This window comes from Nannospalax galili, unplaced genomic scaffold (genome assembly GCF_000622305.1).
Source record: "Nannospalax galili isolate Female #2095 unplaced genomic scaffold, S.galili_v1.0 scaffold861, whole genome shotgun sequence".
In the NCBI taxonomy this organism is placed as follows: domain Eukaryota; kingdom Metazoa; phylum Chordata; class Mammalia; order Rodentia; family Spalacidae; genus Nannospalax; species Nannospalax galili.
Genome location: NW_008345581.1, coordinates 953894 through 973408, shown reverse-complemented (window position 1 = coordinate 973408; position 19515 = coordinate 953894). Strand labels below are relative to the sequence as shown.

Below are 19515 nucleotides of genomic sequence, written 5' to 3'. Positions count from 1 at the left end.
TGCAGAGGACCTGGGTTTAGTTCCCAGCACCCACATGGCCGCTAACAACCACCTGCAACTCTGGTTCCAGGGGACCCGATGCCCTCTTTTGACCTCTATGGGCATTGCATGACATGGGTGCACTCACATACATGCAGGCAATACACTCATAAAATAAAAATAATTTTAAATTTTCTTTAAGTTTTTGTTACTAAAAAGAGTGGGCTCTTCTTTTAACCATAAAAAGTTAATTGTTGTAGAGAATAGAAGTTTATAATAAACAAAAAATCATATGAGTAGATGACTGAACACATCTTTGTTGAATAAGACATTCAGAAATGAGCTTCAGTAGAATGACCTTAACCAAGCAGTGGGCAGGTATTTTTAGGAACAGAAGGACCAGTCCAGAGTGTGCACATGGTTCTGGCAAATCCCTAGAAACCTGAGAGCTCTGAGAAAATCAGCAGCCTCATGACAAATGAGGAAGCCTAGCAGACACACGTCTCAGATTTAATAGCAAGAGGAAAAATAAGGGGATTCACAGTATACTGTGATTTAAAGATTAAATATACTTGATTAAAAGACTTCTCAGTTGTTTTTATTAAAAATCTCACATTAAAATAGCTTTTATAAGTAAAAACCATAACTAATACATTATGCATTATTAGGATATCTTGGGTATACAAATAATGCTTCAGGCTGCTTATCTTTATAAACCATCTTCAGAAGAAGAAAAAAAAAGATAACACATACACATCCACCACAGATCCCCTGCTAGTGCAGGATAATATATAAGTTCTGAGTAAACAGATGGTTATATTTCCTCTAAAAGTTAAATGAGAATGTAATTAGGGGCTGGATACAGGAATCAGAAGGCTTCCTGAGAGACTTAAGGGCATGAAAACTGTGAGCCTTTCTGCATTTCCACACAAAAAGAGCAGTTTCTCTGGTGATCAGTGTCTCCTTGTATTAACAAGATTTGCTGAATTCTCTGTAAAGGCACCAGTCTTAAGTGCCACTGCCTGGGACCCCTGTTGGGCCCAGGCAACAGGCCCAAAATTAAAGGAAGTTTAGAGAAGCTGTGGCTGACCCAACTCTTCCTCTTCTAGGGCAAATATAGCTTCACAGATAGGGAAGACAGAAGACAGTGTGACTGTAGCTAACATCTGATGGTCATTTTGAGGTAATAACCTCATTTAATCCATGCAGGTTTGTGAAACTAAGTACTGATATCCTCATTTTATAAATGAGAAAACAACTTTGGAAGAAGTAAGCAACCTAATACAAAGTCATGTACGGTAGTGGAACTGGGATTTGAACTAGTTGGTCTAGCCAGACATGGTGATTCATGCTTATAATCCCAGCACTTGAGAGGCTAATGCAGAAAGACTGAGTTCAAGGCCAGCCTGAGCTACATGAGACCCTGTCTTTAAAAAAAAAAAAAAGAAGAAAGAAAGAAATAGAAGCTGGGTATGGTAGAACATGACTATAATACCCATACTTAGGAGGTAGAGACATGGAGCTCAGGAGTTCAAGGTCCTTAGCTCACAGTAAGTTTGAGACCTGGGTACAGTGGTAGACTGTGTCCCAGAAACAAAACAATAAAATAAATAGACTAGTCTAACTATGGAGCTCTTCAAGTCGATTACAAGTGCTACCATAGTTTACCCCATCTCTGGTATTTTGAGACTCTTAACTGAAATTTTGCAGATGAAAATCTGGATAACACATGGCTAAACAGGACCGACACCATGATTCAGACTCCTGGTCCCCTGCAAACCCCACAACTCACCTCCACTGTGCTTCGAGAGAACAGCCGCCCCATGGGAGAACAGATTCAAGAACCTGAGTCTGAACATGGTTCCGAACCCGACTTTTTACACAAGTAAGTATTATTTTTCTTGGCATGAAACCACTAACTGTTAAAGTAAATCTAAAAAAAAAAGAACCAAAAACTTCGGAGTACATTGTTGCTCAGATCCTAAGAAAATGAAGAGTGACTAGTTTGTATGATTTACATGCAAAGGTGCATAGTGTCTAAGTATCACTGTGGATACCCTGTCCTTAAACTTCAGAAACTTTTCTTGATCTAGTGTGACAAGCTTCATATTTAAATAGACTTTAGTGTTCTCCTAAAGTCCTTGATAATAGCCCCACTTACCAACACCACAGGAATATGTTAACAGTAAAAATGTGGATTTGGGCAAAAACTTAGAAACACTGAATAACTGTCAGTTGGTATAATACTAAGTTATACTCTTGGTATGTGTATGAGATATACTTTCTTGTCCAGTCTCACATATTGCTACTGAAAGTATCTTCTGCTCTGGTTTTCTGTGTTTTTTGTTTTTTGGGGGGTTTTTTGAGACAGGGTCTCACTATGTAGCCCTGACTGGCCTGGCACTCACTATGTAGACTAAGCTAGCCTTGAACTCACAGAGATCTACCTGCCTCTTGAGCACTAGGATTAAAGGTATTACCACCACACCCAACAATTGTACTTAATTTAATGAAAAAAAAAATTTCTTAAAGAATTTACAGATCTTTGAATGCATAGGGTCTCTGCTAATTTTACTTAAACTTTGCATATTCATTGGGCTGATCTGTTTCTTTTCAAGGACTTTTGTAAAAACAATGCAGGTTCTCTGCCAAGAGCCTGTGAAAGCTTTGCTAGGCTGTCTAATGAAGCATCAAATAAATAGATATTACCTTTATCATCCATTTAATAATATTTTTGTTTTAGCTAGGCATGGTGGCACGTCTGTAATCCCAGTACAGGGGGGTTGAGGCAAAAAGATAAGGATTTCAAGGTCAGACTCAGCTACACATGAGTTTGAGACCTGCCAGGACTATGGTGAGACCTTGTCGCAGCAAACAAAACTCAATAATCTTAATTTTGTGTTGTTTTCTCCCCCAACTTGGAAATTCTCTCGGTTCCTCGCTTGAATTTCTAAGTATGGTTGGGGATAATGGTGTGAATTTTGCTGATAAGACAACAGTCCTACCTGAACAAATTAATAGGTTGAAAATAGAATCAATATTAGAAATATTTCAGATACTGGGTTTTCACTTTTTGGTGCAATGCAACTTTGCACCAAAGAATCTGTCTTGACACCTGCCAGCAGTTGGATAATTGGCCTTCTTGTGCTGCTAGGCACCCTAGAAGGGCTTCTCCAGCCTCTTGCATCAAGAGGTGTGCAAGTATCCTGTTCTTCCTTCAGCTCACATTCTCCTTCAGCACCCTGCCTTGCCCATCACCTTACCATCTGTCCGTCCCTTTGGTCATGGGCTGTCTTCTGTTCTCTGCCCTATGTTTATAGGTCTAATCAAGGTGATGGCCCCCACAGGATATAAAAACAGCTACTTAGAATTTCATGTAGCAGGTTTTATCTAAGAACCACTAAAATTTACAACCTATAAATTTCCAAGAGGCATATTTATGCCAGTTCCCATGTTTCATTATAAGATATACTCGTAACATAATACGGGTTGTATAAAATACAATTTTATAAAATACAATTGAAGATTTGACTCCATAAGCACTGAGAAACTATGTGTTATAAAGACTTCTATATCCTCTGGAGTACTAAGAAAAGATGTGTAAAATCCTTCCTTTTTCAACTCTAGAGAGTTTTCAGCTTCCAGGACAGTATCATTTCTATTCTTCAGGACTTCCTTTCTAGCTAGATACATAAATGAGTGATAAAACCCTTGGAACAGAAGTCTAAGAAAGTTCCCTTACTTGGCAGAGATATGGAGCACAGGCTAACATGTAGTCTAAGGGTTAATTGCTAGACCCAGGCTGCTGCTTGTGGAGACTGAGATTTTTTGTTGTTGTCTTTTTGAGACAGGTTCTCCCTGTAGCCCCAGCTGTCCTGGAACTCACTAGGTAGACCAGGCTAGCCTTGAACTCACAGAGATCCGCCTGCTTCTGCCTCCCAAGTGCTGGGATTAAAGGCGTGCACCACCACACCCAGCAAGACTATGAGATTTTGAATGCACCTTACTTTGTTTTTTGCAAAGGCACAGAAGAATTCCCTTACATGAGGTGAAGCCAGCCACCCATGGCTTTATTAACATGAGGTTAATTTGCCAAATACATTATCTGATGCCACAAATAAAAATAATAGTACCTTCTTTTAGTCCTCAGATGCAGATCTCTTGGTTAGGCCAGCCGAAGTTAGAAGACTTAAATCGGAAGGACAGAACAGGAATGAACTACATGAAAGTGAGAGCTGGAGTAAGGCATGCTGTGTAAGTGTTTCTTTGAGTGTCACAAGAATAACATAACAGCTATGTGATGCTGGGCATTTCTAATACCTGTTTAGTCATAGTGGTTAAAATTGCAGTTCTGGATATATTAAGCAGCATAGGATAACAGTAGAGGGCATGGGCTCCTGAGGCTTTCTGCATTTTAATCCTAGTGCTGCCACTTGCCACTTTTATGGCCATAGCCAAGCTCTAAAAGACCTGTGTCCTCGTTTCTTTATTTGTAAAATTGAGATATAATTTAGCAGAATCAGGAGGGAATTGATAGATAATTAAGTAAAATACTTTATTGTTTATATATAAATAACATCTTATTTAAGTTAATTATAATTTTTTTTGGTAAATTGAGGTGAAATCTTGAGTAAACAAAAGGAATATTCCTTTTTTTAGGAATAATCCTAATTTTCTTAGAGCTCAGTAATAACTTGTATAGTCTATAGAAAGTGTGCTAATTAATTAAGAAAGAACCAGGACCAAATTGAGTAAGTCACAACAGCTTTCTGATTACCTTTTCTTTACTAGTCGGGGTCTAATGGAAGAAGATGCTGAGCCCATCTTTGAAGATGTGATGATGTCATCACGGAGTCAATTAGAAGACATGAATGAAGAATTTGAAGACACCATGGTTATTGATCTGGTAAGGAATTTACTCCTTTTTTTTCTGGTAAAATATGTGAGGACATTGGAATTTAAAGAATGTTCTTACTGTAGGAGGGAGGGTAAGGTGAGGAGTGGTGACCTTATGTAGTTTTCAAGGCTGCTTTTAAGCAGTCATATTTTCAATTCTAGTAAGAAAAAGAGTTCTTTCTAAAAGAACTCACCTTAGATCTTTTGGCACAGCGCATGTATTTGACATCTTGTACTTTAAATTGGAGCCTAACAATATTATACCCTGTGCACTACCATGTAACAGTCAGATATAGAATGTGGAACTTGCATTTTCAGTTTAAAAAGAAGTCTTTGGGAAAAGGTGATTCTAGACTTGCTATAGGTAATACAAAGAAATTTTCAGGAATAATAATGCATGGAGCTGTGATTTTTAACAAAGGTTTTATTAGACAGTCCAGCATGGTGGCACATAACCTATACCACCCAGGAAGGGATGGGAGTTTCAGGCAAAAGAGTTTTTAAAAGTTTGGGGCCAGACTGGGCTACATAGTAAGATTCTGTCTCAAAAAGTAACTGGGGCTGTGGTCAGTGGTAGAGTATTTGCATAGCATGTACTATGTTTAATCTCAAGTACCAGAAAGGAAAAACAATAAACTCAGTGAACTAAGACTGACCCAAGTGTTTGACAGTTGTAAAAGCCATGTGACTGGTGCATGGAAGTTCATCATACTGCTTCCCCAGTGTTGGCTACAGCTGCCATATCAAAGAGGAAGTCTGGGTGGCTGAAATTGACAGAAGTCAAGTGAAGGTGTCAGCAGTTGATTTTTTTTTTTTTTAACTTTAAAAAAAATTATTGAGCCAGGCGTGTTGCACACACCTTTAATCCCAGCACTTGGGAGGCAGAGGTAGGTGGATCTCTGTGAGTTTAAGGCCAGCCTGCTTCTACATAGTGAGTTCCAGGCCAGCAGGGTAGCAGGGGCTACAAGGAGACCCTGTCTCAAAAAGACCAAAAAAAAAAAAAAAAAAAAAATCGAGAATTTTATACATACATATAAGGTATTTTGATCAAATCCACACCCATTCCCTCCCTTTCAACTCCTCCCATATCTCCCCATCACTTTTAAAGGTATGCGCCACCACACCTGGCTTCACATCACTTTTTTTAAGCAGTTGATTTTGTGTCTCCCTTTAGCTTTAAATGACCGGTTTCTTCCAGTGTCTTTACTAGGCCACCAAGATGGCTCATCAGGTAAAGGAACTTGCCACCAAGCCTAATGACTGCAGCTCAATCCCCAGGACCCACATGATGGAAAGGGAGACACCCCCCCACACCCAATTGCCTTTATATGATTTTTTTGGTCTTTTTGAAGCAGGGTCTCCCTGTAGCCCCAGCTGTCCTGGAACTCACTATGTAGACCAGGCTGGCCTTGGACTCACAGAGATACGCCCGGCTACATGATCTTTTATAAAACCCTGTCCCTACTAAGGACCAGTCATATTTGATTAGAGCCCACCCATCTTGCTACATTTTATAACTTTAATTCCTTCTTAAAGACCTTGTCTATAAAAATACATTCTAAAGTTCTAGGAGTTAGAACTTAAAAACAAGAATGGGCATAACTCAGTACATATTATTCTGTTTTATATGTTTGGAATTTTCCATCATGAAAAGTTTTGGTATAACTTCTGATGTAACTTTCCTTCCCTAAAAGCATTCCATCCTGCTTACTTTGGAGAATTCACTAAAATTTATCATGAAACTGTTCATTTTATAATTACTACATAGCTTCAAAGGGAAAGTATTTTCTGTGTTTGAGTTCAAAATTTGGGGCATTTACATGCTCAGCTTTTTTATTGAATTTTTTTATATTTCATACAGAATATCTCAATCTTAATCATCTTTACGGCCCACCAGCACCCTCCCGTAGCCTACCTCCAACTGGAACCCATATATTCTGTCATCCATGTTAAGGCTTACTATGTCAAGTTGGTGTCTGCAGATGTTCCCCAGTGCAAGTCCATTCACTGAGGTCTAGTCAGCCTACCTAGAGTCTCTTGTTTTAGGAAGATCAGCTCTTCTTCACCTAGCAGTGATCAGTTGTCGGTATTTCTTCAGATAAGATTAGGGTCTGCTATTCATTTTCCCAGTTCTGTGCTAGGTTTTTGTCTGCCTGAGTTTGCATGGGACTTGTGTATGCTGACACCATTGCCATAGAATCATATGAGAAGGGTCCCAGGAGCTTGTAGGACTCTATTGCAGTGTCCCTGGCTCTTAAAATCGTCCACCCCACTCTTCCACATTGGTCCCTGAGCCCCGGGTGGGTAAAGTTTTAATACAGGAGTCCCATCCAAGGATCAGCATTCTGTAGACTCTTAATCTCTGTGTTTTAGCCATTTGTGACCTTTTGTGTTTTTGGCCCTCTGTTGCATGAGGGAGCTTCATTAATGAGAATTCAGAGATTCATTAGTGTCCTCTTCTTTACCCCTGTTCTATGAAGCTCTATGAGCCTTAGGTATAGAGGTTGCATTGTAGATATGTCACTTAGGCCTGGGCAATTCATAGATAATGTCTGTGTGTGACCAGTTGTGGTACTTGGTAAGTCTCTGACTAGTACAAAATAAGCTTCTTTGATGAGTGGTGACTGGGATATTTGTCTACATGTAAGTTTACATAATTTGCACATAGTAGGAAATTACATTAGTCTAGGGATGTAACAGTCTTGGGGTTTTCTCTTAAGATCTATGACCACTTCAGTCATGTGTATTTCGTTATGTTTACAGTACCACACTTGAGTTTCCTCTCACTGAGTAGGCTTTTAGCCCAATTAGGTAGCTGTTGATTGCCCCCAAGATAAAAGTGCCACTACTGCACCAATGTTGCATGCTGCGCCAGCCTTTTATGTGGTTATTTTGATCTTGAAGCTGGTGTTGAACCTGGTCTCGAAGCTAATGTTGGACCATCGATTGATGTCTTCCCTTGGCACCTTCATAATGCTCTCTAAAGCTATGAGAGCTAGCCTTCAGGGAAAGTGATTTCAGGTCAATTTCAGCTACAAATCCTATGTCCAAAGTGTGTTCTGTTTTCAGCAGTAGGGTCCTACCTTCCAAGTTCTGGGAGGCCATCAAGGACTGTAGCAATAGCCTGTGTCATTTGGGGAGTCTCTTGGACCACCCTGGCCAACAACTCAAAGGAAGGTTTCTCCTGTCTGGCTGTATTTCTTGTTATGTAGCCTTTAGCTATATACATGGACTCATATGTAGCGATATATAATGTATAATTTGGCATTAGGTTGTTGGACTAATGATTCCATCTGGTTTTCTAAAACTAGCTAGATATTATTTCTCTCTCCTCTCTCTCCATATCTAACCTTTCTGCCATAGTTTCCCCATTTAAAGTGTCCCTGTTTTTTCCAATGCTCCCTTGATAATACCAATCTCCTATGTTCCCACCTCTCTTGAGCTCCTCCTTTCCCTTTATCCCCAAAGTTCCTTATCTACCCCTCCCATTTAACAGCCCCATTTTTATCCATTTCTCCCTTAGTAACACCTGTCTCCTACTGTTCTCTCTCAGGATCTTTCTTTCCCTTTACCTCCCTGTTTCTTTTTCATTATTCTGGTTCCTGCAGTTATGTCTGGATACATACTCACATATAAGGACTTGGTGCTAGGATCCACATCTGAGGGAGAATATTCATCATTTGTTTTTCTGAGCCTGTGCTGCTTCACTTAATATAAGTTTCTGGTTCCATCCATTTACCTGCAAATTTCATGATTTCATCTTTCTTTACCACTGAGTGGAACTCCACTGTGTAAATGTACCACATTTTCATTATCTACTCATCAGTTGAGGGACACTTAAGTTGCTTCCATCTTTTAGCTATTGTGAAAAAAGCATCAGCAAACATGGATGTACAAGTGTCTCTGCAATAGGATGAGTCTTTAGGGTATTTGCCAACGAGTGGTATAACCAGGTCAAATGGTAGGTTCATTTTTATTTTTTTAAGCATACTCAGCTTTTTCATTAAGGTTTTTAAGTCTTGAAATTGACAAGATGGCACAGTGGTTAAGAGTTCTGCTGCTTTTGCAAAGGACCACAGTTCTAGTACATGTGGCGCAGCTCATAACCACCTATAACTCTAGCTCCCAGGGGGCCTTATAGCCTCCTTCTGGCCTTCTTGGGCACCTGAAATCATGTGCACATATCCACACAGAGACACATAATTAAAAAAATAAAATAAATATTTTTAAAAATTGAAAGTCTGGGCTGGAGAGATGGCTCAGTGGTTAAGAGCACTGACCACTCTTACAGAGGACCTGGGTTTGTTTCCCAGCACCCACATGGTAGCTACAAACCGCCCTTAACTCCAGTTCCAGGGGAATCCGAATCCCTCTTCTGACCTCCACAGCATTGCACGACACGGGTGCACTCACATACATGCAGGCAATACACTCATACACATAAAATAAAAATAATAAATAAATTTTTTTTTAAATTGAAAGTCTTTTTTTGTCAAAAAAAGTCTTTTGGTCTTTTGATAATTCAAAGTTGCCAAGTACTGCTATGCTTTTTTAAAAAATCTACACTTTATATAAAAACCGAATTCACATTCTCCTTTAAATTTGACTCTTAATGTTTCCATATATTTGTGATACTGTCAGAAATACTAGCTGATTATAGAGGAAAAGTATAAAGCATTAAATGATTTCTCTTTTCAGCCCCCATCAAGAAATCGGCGAGAGAGAGCTGAGCTGAGGCCAGACTTCTTTGACTCTGCAGCTATCATAGAAGATGATTCAGTAAATACTAAGTCATTATTGCTTTTTATTTATGGTTTCTTGGCCCTGTAGATACATGAAATAATGGTGTGTCTCATTTTTTCTAGGGATTTGGAATGCCTATGTTCTGAAATCTGAAGAAAATTTACAAATCTGGAACTCTATTATTTAGAGCTAGAGGCCTATATACTGTGATAGCTTGTAAGGGGGAAAAAACACTTTTGATGTGATCTGACTTGTTTTTTAATCAAATGATTAAAGGTCAATCCCTTTTTGCAGTGACAGAGGAGCATGTAAATTACCCATGGAAATGTTGGTGAATGTCACCTTGGAAAGACTGACCCAAAAAATCATTTGTGTCCTTAATATTGGACTTATCTCAAAACAGATGTGTGTTTTTCTGAAAGGAGGAAGATATTTTAAATTTTTAAAACAGCTGTCAAAATAAACACTGTTATACACCTGTTTTATGAAAACTCAGCATTGAGTAAAAAAATATTTTTAACTTTATTTTCCTGTTGTACAATTTAAAAACCGTTTTAACATTTTGCCTTTTTATGTTTTAAAAGCTAACCATTTTTATTAAACCTATGAGTAAGCAGCTCGTTCTAATCCCTGAAGAGTGTTTTTGGAGCTCACTGGATTTGGTTGACCTTGTAAAACAGAAACAGAAGGAACAGTACATCAACAAGCTAAGATAAATTCTGACATCGTGCATCTCTGCCAAAAACCACACACCCTCTGTGGATATGGATATGAATTCCCAGATTTTATATACTCTTGAATAAAAAGGTTTATTTTTATTTATAAGTGGGCATAAAAGAAATGTCCATGCAGCCATTTTTCCAACAGATGCTGTACACCATTCATTTTATATAGAATAGGGAGATTCGAATACAGTGCATTTTCTATTGGTATTTGTTCTGTGCATTTTTAGCAACTTCTACCAGCAAATAAAGTATTCTCAGTAAAACAAAAATGGTTCTCAAGTTATCGGTCTGCTGTTTTTAACCACTGTTTCATGCCCTGCCAAAGTCAAGTTACAGACTTCCATTTTCATATAATCATGAAGAATCCTTTGCCATTCAAAAGTGATTGTAAGGAGTGTGACCAACTGTCTTCTTCCCATGCATTTCACATCTTCACATCCTTAACCTGTTAATTTTGTGAAGTTTACGAACTATAGAAGGACGTGCTGCATAGAAGTCTATGCTTAGAAGGTAAGGTTCCTAAGCTTACCTTGAAATATAGCTACATTTCAGTGTTAAGTGTGCATATTAATAATTCTTTTGGAGAAAGAAATGTTGACTCTTCAGGACAGCCTTCAGTGGTGTAGAGTTATAATCTGCTCACTTTATGACTTTCTGCTGTTGTTTTTAAAAGCCACTTAACTTTCTTCCTGGTTTTTAATGTAGGCCTCCAAATCTCCAAACCAATCCTATCCACAGCTGTTTCTGGGCTGGGTTTTTTAAATACCTGCAACAGAATCTTGAGGCTTTCCCTTTTTATCAAAAATAACCATTTTTTGAAATTTGTGTGAACTCGATTATCTTTTGTGAGGGAAAGCAAAATGGATGGTTTTATTCATCCTTTTAGTAAACAGACATGAGACAGCATTTTTCTCAACATTTGTACAGTTCAGAAAAAAAATTTTAAAAATAAAAATAAAAAAAACTTGGTCACCAAAAACATTTTACCTACTAACTCAGCAGGTCCTGGGCTCCAGTTAAGGGATCTGGGGCCTCACTTTCTCCTAGAAACATGGGTTTCACTGGAAGGCAAGGGGCAGGAATGACTGGACTGTCCAGCCCAGCCTTGCCTATTTGTGCTTCTGGCCAGGGACCAGCCATGAGGAGCCTTGGCATATGCACGGCTTAACCTTTGCTTGATAATTTCCCATGAAAAACACATGTCGACCTAGAATTACAGACTACCATGCAACAACAAAAGGCTTAATATCTATCTACTCCAATGGGTTTCCAGTTCAGTTTGAAGTCAATCAAATTTTTGTATTTTCAGTGTCTCCTTGATTGGTTTTGCTAGTAATTCTGTAAATTGTACATTTGCAATATGAAGTTTTTTTTTCCTTTTGTACAATTTGAAACTGATGCTTCACCTTTCCTTTAATAAACTATTCAAAATCAGGCTTGTGTTAGTCATGATGTTGTTGCTCTTAGCTAGGTAAAGCTTTAAGGAGACTATTTCCTTTCTTGCTACTCCTTAAGTGTTCTTTCAGATAATTTGTTAGATGATAACATTTTCATATTTAAAAAGGTGTTTCATTTTTAAGAAAAAAAAAAGGATTAGCTCACAGATTTTCTTTGATTCCTCAGATTTTCTCAGAAAGAATAACTCTTGCATGAAGCTTTTCAGAGCAGCCTCTGCCCTACCTGAGCCCTGGACAGTTGCTCGGAGTAGTGGCCCTTTGACGATTTCCAAGATTCTACATTCCTGCAGAAGTGAAGGCTTCTCTTACTGTTGATGCCAGACCTCACTCTGAAGCAAAGTCACAACCTACAACCTGTTTCTGGTCTGACCATGTCCTTTGGTCTGAGGTCATTAAGTAGCCCAAGTTGCCAACACAGAAAATGGCAAAAATTATGGGAGCTAAATCAGCAGGGTAGCCAAAGAAGGGGATCTATGAATAGACATGTTTTTCCCTATGTGTGACTTTCCCTATGTGTACAAATCAGAGCTGGGACCTAAATGATTTACCCCTCTTTGTCTCTTGTTCCAGATAAGAGTCTATCAGATAGTGATACATATTATTTATTGTATGGACTATGCCAAACTTATCTCCAAAGCCAGGTCTAAAATGTATGATCCATGGAATATAACACAGCTGAGATGAAAATAAGACACAATCTAGTCAATGAAACTATAGCAGAAAATTCCACATTCCTAAGAAACATCTCAAAGTGTTAGAGGCATTTAGAACCCCAAATAGACATGGCCACAGAAGAATATTTCCACAACACATAGTTAAAATACCATAACTATGGAACAAAGAAACACTTTTTAAAAACCTGAAAGGGGGCTGGAGAGATGGCTCGGCGGTTAGGAGCACTGACTGCTCGGTTAGGAGCACTGACTGCTCTTGCGGAGGACCCAAGTTCAAGTCCCAACACCCACATGGCATCTAACAACCATCTGTAACTCCAGTTCCAGGGGATCTGACACCCTCTTCTGACCTCCACTGGTATTGCATAACATGGGTGCACCTACTACATGCAGGCAATACAGTCATACACATAAAATAAAAATAATATTTTTTAAAAACCTGGAAGAGAGGCTGGAGAGATGGCTCAGCAGTTAAGAGCACTGACTGCTCTTGCAGAGGACATGGGTTTGATTCTTAGCACCCACACGATGACTACAAACCATCCTTAACTCCAGTTCTGAGGAATCCAATGCATTCTGACTTCTGAGGGCACTGCATGACATGGGTGCACTTACACACATGTAGGCAATACACTCATACACATGAAATTATTTTTTAAAAAACCTGGAAGAGCTGGGTGTGGTGGCGCACGCCTTTAATCCCAGCACTCAGGAGGCAGAGGCAGGCAAATCTGTGAGTTCTAGGCCAGCCTGGTCTCCATAGCAAATCCAGGACGGCTGGGGCTACAGGGAGACCCTGTCTCAAAAAGAATTAATTAATTAATTGATTAATAATAAAATATAAAAAAGCCAGGCCTGGTGGTGCACGCCTTTGATCCCAGCACTCAGAGGCAGAGGCAGGTAGATCTCTGTGAGTTCAAGGCCAGCCTGGTCTACATAGTAAGTTCCAGGACAGCTGGGGCTAACAGGGAGACCCAGTCTCAAAAAGACCAAAAAAATAATAAATTTAAAAAATTAAAATTCAGCTGGGTGTGGTGGCACACGCCTGTAGTCCTAGCATTTGGGAGGCAGAGGCAGGAAAAGCAAAAGTTCAAAGCCATCCTGGGTTCTTTAGTGAGACCCTGCTCAAAGACTAAGAAAACTGGGATGCGGCTCAGGGTAGAACCATTCACCTGGTGTTAGCATGAAACAACTAGGCCCACTTTGTAGTACAACAAAGAGAACCCGGATAACCTAATGATGTGCCTCCAGGCCTTAGGGGAAAACAGCTGGGAGCTGGAGAGATGGTTCAGCAGTTAAGAGCACTGGCAACACTTGCAGAGGACCTGAGTTTGGTTCCCAACACCTACATAGCAGCTCACAACCATCTGCAACTCCAGTTCCAGGGGATCTGATGCCCTCTTCTGACCTCTGTGGGCATATACACACATGGTGCACCTACATACATGCAGGCAAAACAGTCATACACATAACCTTTTTAAAAAGTCCATCGTGGCATACACCTTTAATCCTAGCATTCAGGAGACAGAGGCAAGTGAATTTCTCTTGAGTTCAAGGCCAGCCTGGTCTACGTAACAAGATATAGACCAGTGATATTCTGTCTTAAAAAAATTCAAATCGCCAGGCGTGACGCACGCCTTTAATCCCAGCACTCGGGAGGCAGAGGCAGGCAGATCTCTGTGAGTTCAAGGCCAGCCTGGTCTACATAGTTCCAGGACAGCTATGGCTACAGGGAGACCCTGTCTCAAAAAGACAAAAATAATAATAATAATAATAATAAAATTTTTTAAAGTCAAATCCAAAATCAGATGTAAAGAAATAAGGATCATGAGGAAAAAATTAAGTGGAGACTAAAAACTACAAGAATAAAGTTTAAAAATGAATTGGTCCAATGAAGATAAAATTAGCAAACCCTGAGCATAATCATTGAAAGACAGAAAACCTGTATTAACAAACTTAGAGGTGAAAAAGAGAACACTACAACAGATACTAGTGAAACCTAGAGGATCATTGGGAAATATTTCAAAAAGCCTAAAAGAAATGGATGAACTCCTAGACATGAATGACCTACCAAAATTCAAATCACGATCTGTAATGAGGGTCAGCAAGGAGGCACAGCAGGTAGAGGCACCTGTTGTCAAGTCTGACAACCTAAGTTTGAGCCCTAGACACATGGTGGAAGGAGACAACTGACTTCTGAACGCTGGTCTCTGACCTCTCGTGTGCCTCATACGCACACACTAAATTAATTTATAATAAAACTTTAAACCTACAGTGAACGAGGAAATTGATGATCAAAGGTGAAAGAGTCAAAGAAAAACTCAGAACAGGAGAAATTAACTGAATTCCATACCTTTAAGGAGTGACACCAGTGTTCCTCAAACTATTCCATAATTTAAAAGAACACTATCGTACTCATGATACTCAGTATTGCCCTGTTAACATAACCAAAACAAAACTATAGGCCAACTTCACTGATGACAAAAGATTCCAATAATATACTTGCAGACTGAATTCAACGCATACAACGACTCACTGATACAACATAAGCAAGGTAGTTTGATTCCAGAGATACAAGGATGGCTCAATAAATGTAACTATGACACATAAATGGAATGGTCATCTCAGCACAGGCCAAACATGGAACGTTTGGGACTAGAAAAACGACTTAGCAATTAAGAGCACTTGAAAATCCAGATTTGGTTCCCAGCACCCACGTAACACTCATAACTGTAACCCCAGTTCCAGAGGATCTGACACACTCCTCTGTCCTCCACAGGCACTAGGCATGCACATGCTGCACATACACTCAGGCATTCACACATATAAAAGTAAATCTTTGTTAAAATGTTTGACAAAATTCAACATTGCTTCATGATAAAAACCCTGAAGAAAGCCAGGCGTAGTGGCGCACACCTGTAGTCCCAGCACTTGGGAGGCAGAGGCAGGTGGGTCTCTGTGAGTTCAAGGCCAGCCTGGTCTACATAGTGAGCTCCAGGCCAGCTGGGGCTACAGGAAAACCCTGTTTAAAAAAGACAAAAAAAAAAAAAGAAAAAAAACCTGAAGAAATTTAAGAATGGAAGGACACCAGCGTGAATGGAAAAAAACAGTATTTTCTCTAAAACCAGAAGCAGGCCAAGGCTGGCCATTCTCAGCACTCTTATTCAATATACTGCTTGAAGTCTTTGCCAAAACATTAAGAAAAAAAAAAACAGATACAAATAAGTCAAATTACCTCTATTTGCACATGATATGATTACTATACTTAAAGCCCCTAGAGAAGACACCAGAAAACACTTTGAGCAAAGCAGCAGGATACAAAATCAATAATCATCTTGTTTTTTCGATTTATTTTTATTTTACATTTAGGAGTGTTATGCCTGAATGTGTGTAAGTGTGCCCGTGTGCAGTGCCTGCAGAGGACAGAAGACAGTGTCAGATCCCCTGGAACTGTAGTTAAGGATGGGAAATCAAACCTGGGTCTTCTGTAAGAACAGCCACTTAACCACTGAGCCATCTTTCCACCTTCCAAATCAGCTTTTTTATATATCAATTCTAACATACAGAGAAAAAAGTGGGAAAAATTCCATTTAAAACAGTTTTTTGGGTTTTTTGTTTTTGTTTTGCTTGTTTTATTTTGTTGTTTTGGGTCTTTTTTGAGATAAGGTCTCTCTGTAGCCCCAGCTGGCATGGAACTCACTTTATAGACTAGGCTGCTCTTGAATTCACAGAGATCCACCTGCCTCTGCCTCCCAAGTGCTAGGATTAAAGGCATACCACCATGCCCAGCTGATTTAATGCACTTTTAAGGAAGAAGAACAAAAAAAGACAACTAGAAATTGTTAAGGTTCAGATAGCCCTGATCCTTCACCAAAAGGACCCCAAGGACTTCTCATGCTCCTGAGAAAAGGGAATGGAGCTGATAAGCACCTTGGTCTTTGAAGTCGAGAGAAGCAGACTTTTTTCCACTGTGTGGCCAACACAGGAGGCTTCCCCTTTGATCTCTAAAGAGGACAGGTTTTAACAGTCCCTCTCTTGGCCCTCCCACCCCCACCTCAACTTTAAAAAAAATACATCTTCCCACCTTCTGTGGGAAGCAAAAGCCTCCCTTTTTAAAAGACCCCAGCTCAAGGCCCGGGCAGACATTTTCCCTGCCCAGAAGGGAATCTGTCCCATGTGTTCCTTTGCTAATAAACTCTATTTTGATGGAGTTTTATCTGTGCCTCGGTGCCTCATCCTCCATTCACTCGTTCTCTGCCAACTTTTTACCTATCAGAAATAAGCCTAACCAAAGAAGTAAAGACCTGACTCCAGCAATTGAAGATTCCAGAAGCCTTTAAGACCTCTGTTGTAGAGCAATCAGAAGAAAACAAGTCTCAAGAAGCTCCTGAAATTAACAAGATCCACAAGGCCCTCCTGGCTGTGGACCCAGTAAACAGCTGCTGAGAGAAGAAAAGAAGATGCAGAGCAGCTAGAGGAGGCTTTCTCATCAGTTGTGCTGCCTGCCAGTCTACACAGAGCTTCAGTGGTGTTTCCACTCTAGTAAGTTGTCCCTGACCCATACGCATGTAAGTAACCCCAATAAATTCACTGGTTTGCCTAGTTGGAATTGTTACTTTTGACTGTCATGGGCTCTGTATCTGGGATTAGTAGATGGTTGCTGTGTCTCCCCAGCAAAGTCTCCCAAATCCTGTATTAATAGAATATTATAAAAATTGTTATATTACCAAAATTGATCTACAGATTCAGCATAATCCCCGTGAAAACACCAATGATGTTCTTTAAAGAAATAGAAAAATATGGGGCTGGAGAAATGACTCAGCAGTTAAAAGCCCTGGCTGCTCTTGCAGAAGACCCGGGTTCAATTCCCAGCACCCAAAATTCCAGTTCCAGGGTATCTGACACCCTCTTCTGACCACCCCAGGTATTGCATGACACAGTGCACTTACATACATGCAGGGAACACATGCATACACATAAGATAAAAATAATAAAAAAGACCTTTTGCTTCCCTGGGCTGCACAGCTTCCAGCATCCTGGTGCCAGCACCTTTCCTGGCTAAGTCCAGTGGCACCCACCATGCCTTGACTCCCCAGCCTCATTCACTCTCCCAGCTCCCCTCCTAACCTGGGTACTGTCCATTTCTTGTCTTGGCACCCCAGACCCCTAGATTGACCTCTTTGCCCAGAATTGCCACTCCTTCCTGATTCTTTGCATCCAGACCAACCCAATTCCTCCCAGTAGTTCCCAGGAGCCCCTGGGGCCTCTTCCCACACCTACCTCCTTTTGCATCCTGGGGTGGCATAGCCACCAGCTTCCTAAGACCAGCATCTTTCCTGGGCCCTGCTCCCAGTCCAGCCCAACCCCCAAATTGCTGAAGGCAACATCTTTCCTGGAGGGACCCATACCTTAGGAGAAAGCCTGAGAGCATCTGATCCTCATCTGACTTGGGCCTCTGTGGGAACTCCTGAAGACAAAAGCAATTTGGCCTCTCCAATATAAAATCAAAAGAGAACCAGAAGCCTAGACCAACCAGCTTTTCATGTCCAACAAGTAAACCACAAAGGCACATAAAGTTTACAAAAAGAAGCAGATCTAAACTCAACAAAGGAAGGCTTGAGTCTCACACAAGAATCAGAAACTACAAAAGAAATTCATATGTCAAAGTCACGGAGAAAAATTAGTAACATGAAAAACCAAAATAATTTATCCCCACCAAGTACCAACAGTCCTCTAGAGGACTACAATGAGAACCCCCTAGAGATAACACAGGACATGGAACTCAACAGAATAATTATAAACAGGATAAAAGAATTCAGTGAATTTAAAGAACATACAAATCAAAGAACTGAAGGAAGATAGGGACAAACTTCTGAATGAATTCAGAAAAGGAATATTGACGAATACACAGCCTGAAATGAAGAAGGAAGTGAAACACTCAGTAAGCCAATTAGAAACGACAGGAGAAAGCCTCACCAATAGGATGAATGATGTCGAAAGCAGAATATCAAGACTGGAAGATAAAGTGGACAAATTAGACAACTTAAAGCAAAGATTATGAAAAATTTAAGAAAACACAAGAATGGAATATGCAAGAATTGTGTGACACCATAAAAGACCAAACTTGGGCCCGGCGTGGTGGCGCATGCCTTTAATCCCAGCACTTGGGAGTCAGAGGCAGGTGGATCTCTGTGACTTCAAGGCCAGCCTGGTCTACATAGTGAGTTCCAGGACAGCTGGGGAACTGTCTCAAAAAGACCACAAAAACAAACAAACAAAAAAGACAAAACTTACAAATCATAAGCATACAGGAAGGAGAAGAATCTCGAGATAATGGCATGGACCAGATCTTCAACAGAACTGTAGAAGAAAATTTCCCAAAATTAAAGAAAGACATGCCCATACAAATATAAGAAGCATATAGAACACCAAATAGACAGGACCAGAAAACGAACTCTCCACGGCTCATCATAGTAAAAATACTAAATGTACAGAACAGAGAGAGAATACTGAAAGCTGTAAAAGAAAAACAAGTCACATATAAAGGAAAACCCATTAGGATTACAGCTGACTTTTCAGTGCAAACTATGAAAGCCAGAAGAGCCTGGACCAAAGTACTCCCAGTTCTAAATGACCACAGATGCCAACCCAGATTACTATACCCAGTCAAAATGTCTATTATAGTCAAAGGGGAAAGAAAAATATTCCATGACATAAATAGGCTGAAAGAATTCATGTCCACAAAACCAGCCCTTCAGAGAGTTCTGGAAGCAATACAAAGAGCTGAAGAAAGGAATGACTATACCCAAGGGGTTACAGAAAGAAATTCAATGAAGTATAACTGTGGAAATTGCACAGCTACATCAAGAATGTGAACAGAAATAAAAATGACAGGTTTCATAGCACATCCTTTATTAATAACTTTAAATATTAACAAGTCAAACTCCTCATTCAAAAGACACAGACAAGGTAAATGGATTAAGAAACAAACCCATCTTTTTGTAGTCTGCAAGAAAATCATCTCAGCTTTCAAGGACAGGC

At 39.9% G+C, this 19515-nt stretch overlaps 1 protein-coding gene across 3 annotated transcripts in view; it reads left to right on the top strand.

Annotated features, from left to right (window-relative positions):
- Positions 1–11778, top strand: part of Stag1 (stromal antigen 1) — a 421107-nt gene extending 409329 nt beyond the window's left edge. For all 3 annotated transcript variants that reach the window (XM_029567624.1, XM_008841643.3, XM_008841645.2), the window contains 5 exons: positions 1690–1864; positions 4123–4233; positions 4771–4885; positions 9574–9654; positions 9741–11778. In XM_029567624.1, coding sequence (XP_029423484.1) covers positions 1690–1864; positions 4123–4233; positions 4771–4885; positions 9574–9654; positions 9741–9764 — 506 coding nt within the window. In that variant the 3' untranslated portion in view covers positions 9765–11778. The remainder of the gene's footprint in view (positions 1–1689; positions 1865–4122; positions 4234–4770; positions 4886–9573; positions 9655–9740) is intronic.
- Positions 11779–19515: the final 7737 nt, after the last annotated feature.